General features: G+C 41.1%; 1 protein-coding gene across 1 annotated transcript in view; it reads right to left on the reverse strand.

Moving 5' to 3' along the window:
• TRPA1 (transient receptor potential cation channel subfamily A member 1) overlaps positions 1-8,451 on the reverse strand; it is a 52,365-nt gene extending 43,914 nt beyond the window's left edge. Inside the window, exons 1-2 of the mRNA XM_025870526.2 lie at positions 8,341-8,451; positions 1,901-2,060 (exon numbers count right to left, since the gene is read on the reverse strand). Of these exons, the coding sequence (XP_025726311.1) occupies positions 1,901-2,060; positions 8,341-8,451 (271 nt within the window). The remainder of the gene's footprint in view (positions 1-1,900; positions 2,061-8,340) is intronic.
• Positions 8,452-10,915: the final 2,464 nt, after the last annotated feature.

Here is a 10,915-nt window from a genome sequence, read left to right on the forward strand (position 1 = left end):
AGAGTTTGTGCCCCTAATTCCACACACGATTTCCACTTATTTCTACAAAGCAACATATTGTACTATTTACCCTGTGAGTTCAGCATAAGAATATAACCTTTTATACAGCAGTGTCTCATATCTATTCTAAAATAGACATGACTGCTTTATCAGCCTTTTTAATTAGTGGTAGGATATTATTATGTCTGAGGAGGGGGAAGTATTTAGTCATGAATATGATTTGGGGACCATGCTGCAGCCATACTGCCCATTTTCCTTTTTTTTTTTTTTTAAAGATTTTGTTTATTTGACAGAGAGAGACACAGTGAGAGAGGGAACACAAGCAGGAGGAGTGGGAGAGGGAGAAGCAGGCTTCCCGTGGAGCAGGGAGCCCGATGTGGGGCTGGATCCCAGGACCCTGGGATCATGACCTGAACCGAAGGCAGACGCTTAATGACTGAGCCACCAGGTGCCACCTGCCCATTTTCCTCCTTTTAAAATTTATCTTTCCATTCTCCTTTCATTCATCCAAGTACCTCATCCTCAGCAACACACCCACACACATGCACACACTCCCACTCTCTCATACTCATACACATTCTTTGACCATTCTGTCTGATCAAGTCACTCCATTCAAGCATTTATTCAGCACCAAACTTAAGCAGGGGCCTACAATAATAAATTCCTATTCACCAATAACTTGAATTTGACTTTTATCTCTATCAGCTTTCAGAAATCATTTTTACAAAGGTCAGTGAGGCCCTTTAACACAAGGGTTATTGTGATCTTCCTATTTGAGCTCTTGGGTGCAGTTACCCTCATTATGCATCTATCTGATAACTCTTCCCCGGGCTTCTATACCATTAATCAATCTCTTATCCACCGCCTTCTTCACCACTCTCTTGCCAGCTTTTCCTCTGCCATCTGATCCTTAATGTCAGTGTCCTACCCTTAAGCTAACTTTGCTGTCAATTTCACGGTCCCCTAAAGGATTTCCATGTACTTCCATAGCCTCAGATACTTTCTAGGAACAATGGCCCTGTGGGGGCAGGTCTCTTCCTTCTAGAGTTCGAGTCCACTAGAACACTAGCTACTAGTCTACTAGTCTACTGGGTATTTCCAAGTAGATGTCCTCTGGATCTTTCAGATTTAGTATGACCAAATCAAATCCATTATTCTTCACACCTCACTCTCACTTTTCTTCGGTTCTTCTTATATGCCTTCTTTTCTGGAAAGCTATACTATTAGCCTAATCTCCTAAATTAGAAATCTCAAAGTCAGTTCAACTGTTTGCTGCTTACTCCTCACACTCAATCTCTTATCAAGCACTGTCCATTCTACATGCAAAATAGCTCTTGATTCTCCCCCTTTCGCCCTATTGCAATCTCAAAACCCTCATGGATCTTTGCTACTAACGTAGCTTTTCAATTGGGCTTCCACTTCCAATCCATCTCCCACAATATTGATGGAATCATCTTAAATAATAAAGGTCTTATCACAATATCTCATTGCTTAAATCTGTGGCATCGCCCTTCCTTATGTGACTACAGCTGAGTTTCTCAAACAAGGCTGTGTGTGCACGAAGCTGGGTAGGAGAGGATGTTCCATCTTCTTAGAGCCTTGAATTTGTTCAGTGATGCAATTTAAGGTCAGAATGACCTCAGTGGAAATAGTAAAGGATACATAAAATGTATATAAACAAAATCTCTGCATGTTGTGCAATGTCCCAGATCCCTGAACCATCCTTTGCAGTATTTCAGTGGAAACTGGCCTGAAGGGAAAAGTCACACTCCTGAGTGAGATATTCAGGCCCTTTATAATCTGGAACTAATCTGCCCTTCAAAATTACTTCATACCACTCTTCCCAATGAATCTAATGGGATGATGGACTTATACAGCACTCATTGTAACATCCTGTGACCTTCGAAAGAGGAGTCATTGATGATCATCTCCATCAGCTCCGCTTGACCTTCTTCTGCAGCATGGTGCAAAGGGGATGCATTCATATCATCATATTTGCTTAATTTCTTTTGTTTCTTCATAAGGTTTTTAAATCTACATGTACTTCCTTCAAAAACCACCTGGAAGTATATAAAAAATTGTTACGTCCAACAAGCATATGTAAAACTTAATAATACAAGTTAATCTTTAAGTTGGGAGGGGCAGAGGGAGGAGAGAGAGAGAATCTGGTGAGGGTGGAGCCCAATGTGGGACTCAATATCACAACCGTGAGATCATGACTTGAACCAAAATCAAGCGTCACACGCTTAACCAACTCAGCTGCCCAGGCACCTCAATACAAGTTAATTGTTAAAAGGTTACTATCATCCAAAACTATTTATCATGCTTATGATAAGGTAAATATTTTTTGAAGAACACAAAATGAGTACAGACATATAGAAGGTACAATTACATGCCTGAACATTAATAAGTGCATTAAATAAATTATCTGCTTTTCTGATCATAAACTTGTATATGCTGTAGAAAAAAGGCCTTGAGAAAAGTTTTGTTGAATTATAAGGGATGTGATCTAAGAAATAGTAAGTATAGTGAAAATATAGAGAAAATTTTTTAAGATTTTGAGAGAGAGAGAGAGAACGAGCAGGGAGGGGGAGGGGCAGAGGGAGAGAGAGAGAAGCAGACTCTCCGCTGAGCCCATGCAGGACTCTATCGCAGGACCCTGAGATCATGACCTGAGCTAAAGGCAGACGTTTAACCAACTGAGCCACCAGGCGCCCAAAAATATAGAGAAATTTTCTTTATCAGGTGAAAATGTACTTAAATCACAGCATGAGGGATTCTGGTTAGATAAAAAGATTTTCATGAATGCAAGGATTAAGTCCAGGAATCTAAATTACTGCCCTCTCTTTGACCTTCCTGCTGACAGTCAATTCCCATCCAATGTTTCCTTACATAGCAGAGCTAGAATCATACTGAAGCAGTGCCATGTAACTTACTTGGTCAGTAGTCTAGACGGCTGTCTACTCACCTCCCAGGATTAAGTTATTTCTCCTCTTTTGACCAGTGGGATCCTGCACCAGACCAAGTCAGCTCAACCTCCTCATTGTTCTCTGCACCCTGGAAATGCTAGCATTATTGTGCAGTTACTTAGGACTAGACACAAGGACACGGAGAGGTTACACAGTTTGCCCAAAGGCACCCAGTAAATGGCAAAGTCAGAACTTGAACAGGAGATGCATGGAATATGCATTTTGGCTGACTGGTCAATGATGGAAAAACCAACACACGAGAGAAACTGAAGCTGAGGTAAAAACCATCATCATAGAATGAGCTGTGTGACAGACTAAAATATTTTAAACCATAAGAATAGCCTTTGGAAAGCAAGTTCAGTAAGTTTTTGGCACAGTTGGCTGTTGTCACTGGCCTGTGAAAGTGTAACTCCAAACACATGCTCATTTCCACTGCCGTCAGGGAAGCAATGAGAGCTTTTTTTGAGTACCTTACTTTTCTCTAATACTCTCTTTTCTTCCTCATGCTTTTTATATTCTTTGTTATGACTGGACTGAGGATGATTTATCATAAATGACATTGTGTCTCTTCCTTGTAAAATTTTGTGGTGACAATGTTGACATTCTGCTTTAGATTCATTCTCACAAGATATGAAAAATTCCCAAACAGAACTTCTTCTAGAAAATCTCATGGCCTAAACAGAATAAACTTACTAAAAATTGAATAAATCTTTAAAAATAATTTTATTTGATGTTATTAATGTCACTATAGCTAACAAAATTTTATAAAAATCTTCATGTGATGAACTTGCTTCTATTATCCTGCCTTGCATTATTTAAATTTTCATAAACATTTTAGATCAAAAGTGTATTCTGTTTTTCCAAAAATTAAGTATTCTCTTTTAATATCTATATTAAGTGACAATCTATTCTAGTTCCCTACTTGGAAATTCTTAGTATCTGTTTTATACAAAAAATTAAGAATTTTCAAAATTGGGGGCACCTGGGTGGCTCAGTCGGTTAAGCGTCTGCCTTTGGCTCAGGTCATGATCCCAGAGTCCAGGGATCGAGCCCCTCACTGGACTCCCTGCTCAGGGGGGAGTCTGCTTCTCCCTCTGCCCCTCACCCCACTCTCGTGCTCTCTCTCACTCTCTCAAATAAATAAAATCTTTAAAAAGAAAAAAAAAGAATCTTCAAAATAATTATAATATTTATTAATTACACTTCAACTGACTGACAAGAGTGTTATTCAAAGTTGCTTCTAGAATTCCTTATAATTGAAAGTGAGTATTTAGGTATTATCAATACATATGAACAACACACCTTATCCTATTGCTAACATTTTTATATTGTTTAGATATGATGGTATCACTGATAACACACCAGTCCAAAGACACCAGAAATAGCATTGAATTAGGTATTTTGATATTTGATTGCCAAAGGCAAAGCCAAAGCCAAACTGCAGAATTTGGGCCAAAACTGAGGCTGTAGCCAAACTCTGACATGTCCCTGAATTGCACACAAGTGTTGTATTCCAGAAGCCAGCCTCTTCTAGCACCATGCTGTGCCGTGTTCATGTAGTGCTTAGCTTGAGCTATACCAGGCTGTCTACCTGAATGAAGTGTGGCCCGTTCTCTTTCCTTTCCAATCCAACCTTCCTGATGCCCTCCTAAATTCACCCTCCTCCTTGAGGCTTTCACGAGAGCTACAAGATGCCATTCTCTAGCCTAGCCTAGGCTTTCTGTCTCTCATGACTGCACATGAGAGACAGGCCATAGAATGTATAGTGACATTACAGCCCTGACAGTTACTGGGATGTGTGCCATGGATTCCCATGTTTTAAATGTTTTATCCACTTTAATTTCTAATATGGTAAATACTGGGAACTTTAACCCCATAAACAAGAATTCTTTGGAATCACCAATTTTAAGTGTAAAGGGATTCTAAGACACAAAAGGTTTGAGAAACACTCTCTAGTTCATCCCTCACACTGTCTGTGCTGAATGTGTGCTACGTATTTGGATACTTGTTTTGCATGATACTTTATATATGTAAATAGGTTTTCCAGAAAGAGAGAGTGAAAGAGAGAAATAAGGAAAATCCAGAGTTCTTACAGAGCAACAGTTGGGGCCATATGGACCCATATACACCCTAGAATTTCCCCGGACTACCTTTTTAAAAATCAGTGGAAAAAATAATGGAACATCATTCCAGTGCTATGCTAATATATAGACTAAAATTATTTCTCAATGCCGTCCCCAGTTTGCAAGTATGTGACCAAATAATACATCTGATTTTTTTCTGAAGGTATTTCTTATCAAATATTTCATCACATGAAACAAAAATAAGACATTTTATAAGACAGTAGCTTTTCATAGAAACCACCGTAAAATAACTACTTCCTGAAAATACAGAAACCTCTTCCAAAAAATGATCCAGGTACTTGCTTTAATTCTACCTTTGGCTGTGACTGGTCATGTTTGACACATATGAAATAAAATTAAGTTTTAAAGTACTTAGTGTATTTTAATATAGTTAATAAACATGGAGCATATTAGGATTTACTCAACAACAAAAAGCATTCAATAAATGCCAGGTTGAAATAAATAAAACAAAATCCCTTAAAAGTCTGAACTTTGGTTTTTGCTCTGTTATCACAGAATAGTACCGAAGAAATCATTTTTCTATGACAGTCCTTTAAATACATGTATCACTTTTCAACTACAAAATTCTATGTAAATACACTTAATTTTAGTGAATGAAGGATAGAACAATGAGCATGCAACCATTTCCAAACAGATTCAGTAATAAATTAAAAATGAGGTTCTTACAGAAATAAGCTGTTTCTCAATGTCTCACTCTATCAAAGAAAGTGTCTAATTACATTTGGAAGTATTTTAGCACTTGAATTTGATGTTCTCCCAGTGATAAGAAAGGGCACACAGTGCCAGAAAGAACAACTTACAGGTCTGTTCAGTGATGTGCTGTCAACACAAACCCCACTACACACTCTTGAGAACAAGTTCTAGGTTCAGATGCTCATAAGTTACTGCTGAATTCACAATGACGAAAGAGCCTCTAAGTACTTTATATAAGCTCATCAGATGTGCTAAACAGTCTGAATTCAGTACATGACACGTTAAGTCAGGTTTTGAAGAGACTTTTTTTTTTTTTTTTTAAGATTTTTACTTATTTGAGAGAGAGAGAGACAGCAAGAGCAGGAACACAAGCAGGGGGAATAGGAGAGGAAGAAGCAGGCTTCCTGCCAAACAGGGAACCCAATGCGGGGCTTGGTCCCAGGACCCTGAGATCATGATCTGAGCCGAAGGCAGACGCTTAACAACTGAGCTACCCAGGCGCCCCTTGAAGAGACTTCTTAAAGTTCTGAAAGTAATCCAAGGATGTCATTTAGACAAAATTATTATATATTCATTCAATATAGTTTTTTTATTGTCACAGGGTTACTTCAGATTCTTTTGGATTCCAAACTATACGACTAGATACAGAACATAACAGACTAGATCATTTTTAAAGAAGCTAATTCTAAGCACTTTAAAACAGATATCAAATACATTTGTTCTAGGTTGCTTTAATGAAATACATATAAGCAGTAATGGGGTAAAAATAGAGGGAAGCTAGGTGAAAGACTGTAACAAATGAAGAGTCAAATGCTAAGGTATTAACTCTCTTGAAAGAAAGTCATGGAAAAAGGTAAAGGCCTCAGTCAGATGGTTCTTTTTCCACATTTCTCATCTTCTAAGGTTTCTTCCATTCTTTGATTTTGTTAGTATTCCTGACATGGAACGTCTATACTGGAGAAAATACTATACACCATATGTTTTTAATCAGGAAATCCTTAGAGTCAGAACTCTCCACAGCATTATGGTACTGATTCGTAATTAGTCTCACCACTGACGTTCCTACAGAATGATCTGGAATTACTGTAGGTAATAAAATACATAAACCCTTCAAACTACAAGCTCTATTGTAGCTTCTAAAAGCCTTAAATAACATAAATAGCTCTACTTGGCTTAGGCCATAAAACTAAATGAAGACAATTAAAAACATGAAGTTTGAGACTCTGTGTTACAGAAATCCTTCAGCAAATATCTCTTGAAAACAAAACCACATTGGTAAGTTAAGTATTTCTGATGAGATTTTTGAAATGTAAAATTTTCTTACAGTCCATAATACCAATACCAAAGACACTATCCTGGCGCTTGAAGTCAACTCATGATCTCAGTTCTTTGGATTAAGCCAAAAGACCCTAGTTAATATGCTAATATTAAGGGGGAGGGGGAAAAAAAGTCAGTGTTTAATCTGGATGCAAATAGGAGAAGTCTGGTTTGTCAGTTTGTGTGATTTACTACACATGCCTGACTCACACTATTGGCAACAGTGTCAATTTGGTGATTTCTATCAAAATAAAAGCTGTACATACCTCTTGGTCCTGCTAAGACTTTGACATGCATACATTTCACTAATATACTAACAATCAGCTGTACTCACACTCACAAACATAATCACGTGTGATAGCAAAATAAAACAAAAACACAACCTAAATGTCCACTCATGCTGAACTAGTTAAGTAAATCATGATACGTTCACACAAGGGAATACTATAAAGCTGCAAAAAAGAGTGAGGTACATCTCCAGGTGAATTTTAAAGTATTCTAAAATTCAATTTTGTAAGTCACGTGTGTGTATTTGTGCAAACTCCCCCTCCCCCGCGCTCTGGAAAATACATGAGGCACTGTTAACTCGACTCCACTTCAGGAAATGGATTTGAGGTGGGGGAGGGGGGTAGGTTGGAAAGACATGATATTTCAACGTTTAAAAAGAGACCCTTCCTCCTGCTGACAATGTGAGGAAAGCCAGGGGCGGGTTTGCTGGGCCCTCAACAGCCTCTGTCCCCTGACCGTGCCCCCTGGAGCTAGTGTGCCCCTCCGGACGCCAAGGTGTCCCGGGAACCGCGCAAACGACACAAGCCCATCCAGCCCTCGGCCCCTCGCGAAGACCACCTAGCCAACGACGGAGGGCCTCCTCTTCCACGGTCCTTCCTGACGCCCCCACTCCCGGGAGGAACTCGCCAAGTCCCGCCATTCCCTTACTTCGGGGTAAGTCTCCCCAGACTGCAGGTGCCCGCGCAGGGGTAAGGGCAGGCTGAGCAAACCCGCAGGCAAACAGAAAGGACACAGCAGGCGCTGCTGGGGCGCCTCCCTAACGCGGCCCCTCGCGCCCACCCCTAATTCTGAGAAGGTCCCCAGTGCCCGGCGCCCTCGCGTCCCGGGACTGCGGGAGGGCAAACCCCGAACGCCGCAGGGCGGAGTTAAGCACTGCCGCCCCAGCCCGGGCTCCGGACCCGTCCCGACCGCCCATCGCCCCGGGGTACCTTAAGCGAGTCCTTGGAGTCGTCCATGTCGTTCTCCACGCCCTGGTAGACCGCGCCCTGGGGCTCCTCCTGCTTCCCAGGGCTCAGCATCTTCCTCAGGCTGCGCCTCATCGACCGCACCCGGGCGCCACGGGCACCAGCTGCTCCCCACGTGCGCGGGCACCTGAGGCGAGGGAGCGCGGAGAGCTGCCGGCAACTCGCTCTCCCCCAGGCCGAGAGAACTTCTGGAAGGGGTTCCGCGCCCCGGGCTGCTGGCAGCGTAGGAAGCAAGAGGCGAGCGGGGAGGAGGCAGCGACGCAGACCTCTTGGCCGCGCCGAGACTGTCCCCCGTTCGCCGCTTCGGGCCCAGAGCACGCGCGACTTGCCCGGCCGGGCTGCGCACCCCCTGAGTCGGGGTGTCAGGTCTGGGTGGATCCAAGGAATCTGGAATCTTTTATAATAAAAACAGTAAGAACCGCCCACCCGCAGGACCCCGGCGGGCGGTGGAGGGTAGAGAAGGGAGGGGGGGATTGAAAATGAGGCAATCACTGAGTCCGTTGGGAAGATTCTTCTTTTTTAGGATTTTTTTCCCTCCCAAAAGCTTCTGAGGTTGGATTTCCCTTTTCATTTTAGACTCTTTGAGTTGGAAATAAGATTTTTATGAAAACTTCTCTTAACAGAAGAATAGGGAGAGAGATTAAATCCTAGCACTGATTTGAGCAACTAGATCAGGCCCCTTTGAACCTCAGGTCCCATTTCCTGTGGATGGCGATGCTAATCTCACGATTTGGTGTTTCAGAATGGCTAAAAAAAAAATGACTGTTCGGTTAAAGGTTAAATCATATTGACTGCGGCCGGCTTGTTTACCCTCGACTTTGTTTGAGAAAGGCTTATATTCATGGGCCAGCCCTGCATCTATTAATCAACAGCTTGGGTGTAAATTGTGGAGTGGAAGGTGTCTCCTCTCAGCTGAAGAGGCTGCTTCTCTCTTTTCATTCAGTGGAGGCTTTGAAACTGTAGCAACTATGTCTAGGCTACAAGGTTAGAAAGAAAAAAAAACTTCTATCAAAAACTGATTACACTTTGCACAGGCCAAAACTTAGCTTTGGCCGTCTGTTGTTGGGACAATTTGGGTGCTGCTTTAAGGCGGTGGATGGTCATAATCACCTGGCAATCTGCAGCACCTGTTTTAAGACCCTCATGGCTCCAGGACCTGGCATAGATCTGTGCTGAATAAAGGTTTGTGGACCACTTGACCTAGGGGCTACTGGGCTGAACATAAGGGCAGGTAATGTGGCATGATTATATTTTGGGACGATGGAAGCTCCCCTCCCCCCCCCAAATCTATCAATAGATTTTGCAGATTGCCATCAATTCTACCCATGGAATGGAATTCCTTAGAAGGATAATATTGAAGATTATCACCATTTACCAGTTGATGGGTGTTTGGATTATTTCTAATTTTAGTTTATCATAAGTAATGCTGCTATGAAGTTTTTCATACAAATCTTTCTGTGGACACGTATTTTCATTTCTCTTGGTTAAATACCTAGTAGTGAATTGCTGGGTCATCTGATAAGTATGCGTCTGGCTTTGTATGAAACTGCCAAACCATTTTCGAAAGTGGCAGGGCCATTTTACATGCCCACCAGCACTGTATGAGGATTCCGGTTTCTCTGTATCCTCACAAAAACTTGGTGTCAGCAATCTTTTTGATTATAATCATTCTAGTGTGTATATAGTGGTATATCATTATGGTTTTAATTGGCATTTCCCTAATGGCTAATGATACTGTTTTTTGTTTCTTGTTTCTTATTAGCCATTCATACATCTTCACAAAATGCTTACTAAATTATTTTGCTTATTTAAATTGAGTTGTCTTCTTAATATTAGGTTGTAAGAGTTCTTTATTCTGGATGCAAGTCTTGTGTCAGATGAATGATTCACAAATTTTTGCAGAGTCTGTAGCTTCTCTTTATTTTCTTAATGGTGTCTTTTGAGAAGTGAAACTTAATTTTGATAAGCGTCTAATTAGTTTTTATGGATTGTGCTTTGGGTGTCATATACAGCAATTTTTGCTTATGTTCACAATAAAAAGGCTTATGATTTTATTCTCTTACATTCATTTTAATTTTTGTATAGGGTGTGAGGTAGAGGTATAAGTTCATATTTATTGCATATGGATATTCATTTACCATTTGTTAAATAAAACTATGTTTTCTTCATAGACTTGCCTTGGGACCATGGTCAAAAATCAAATGACCGGGGCGCCTGGGTGGCTCAGTTGGTTGAGCGACTGCCTTCGGCTCAGGTCATGACCTCAGGGTCCTGGGATCGAGCCCCACATCGGGCTCCCTGCTCGGCGGGAGGCCTGCTTCTCCCTCTCCCACTCCCCCTGCTTGTGTTCCCTCTCTCGCTGTGTCTCTCTCTGTCAAGTAAATAAATAAAATCTTTAAAAAAAAAAAAAATGACCATAAATATATGGGTTTGTTTCTAGACTTTATATTCGATTCCACTGATTGATAAGTCTGTGCATAAGTAAGTCAATACCACACAGTCTTGATTTTGTAGCTTCATGGTAAATTTTGAAATCAGA

This window comes from Callorhinus ursinus, unplaced genomic scaffold (genome assembly GCF_003265705.2).
Source record: "Callorhinus ursinus isolate GAN/ISIS: 27379988/994484 unplaced genomic scaffold, GSC_fseal_2.0 scaffold5, whole genome shotgun sequence".
In the NCBI taxonomy this organism is placed as follows: domain Eukaryota; kingdom Metazoa; phylum Chordata; class Mammalia; order Carnivora; family Otariidae; genus Callorhinus; species Callorhinus ursinus.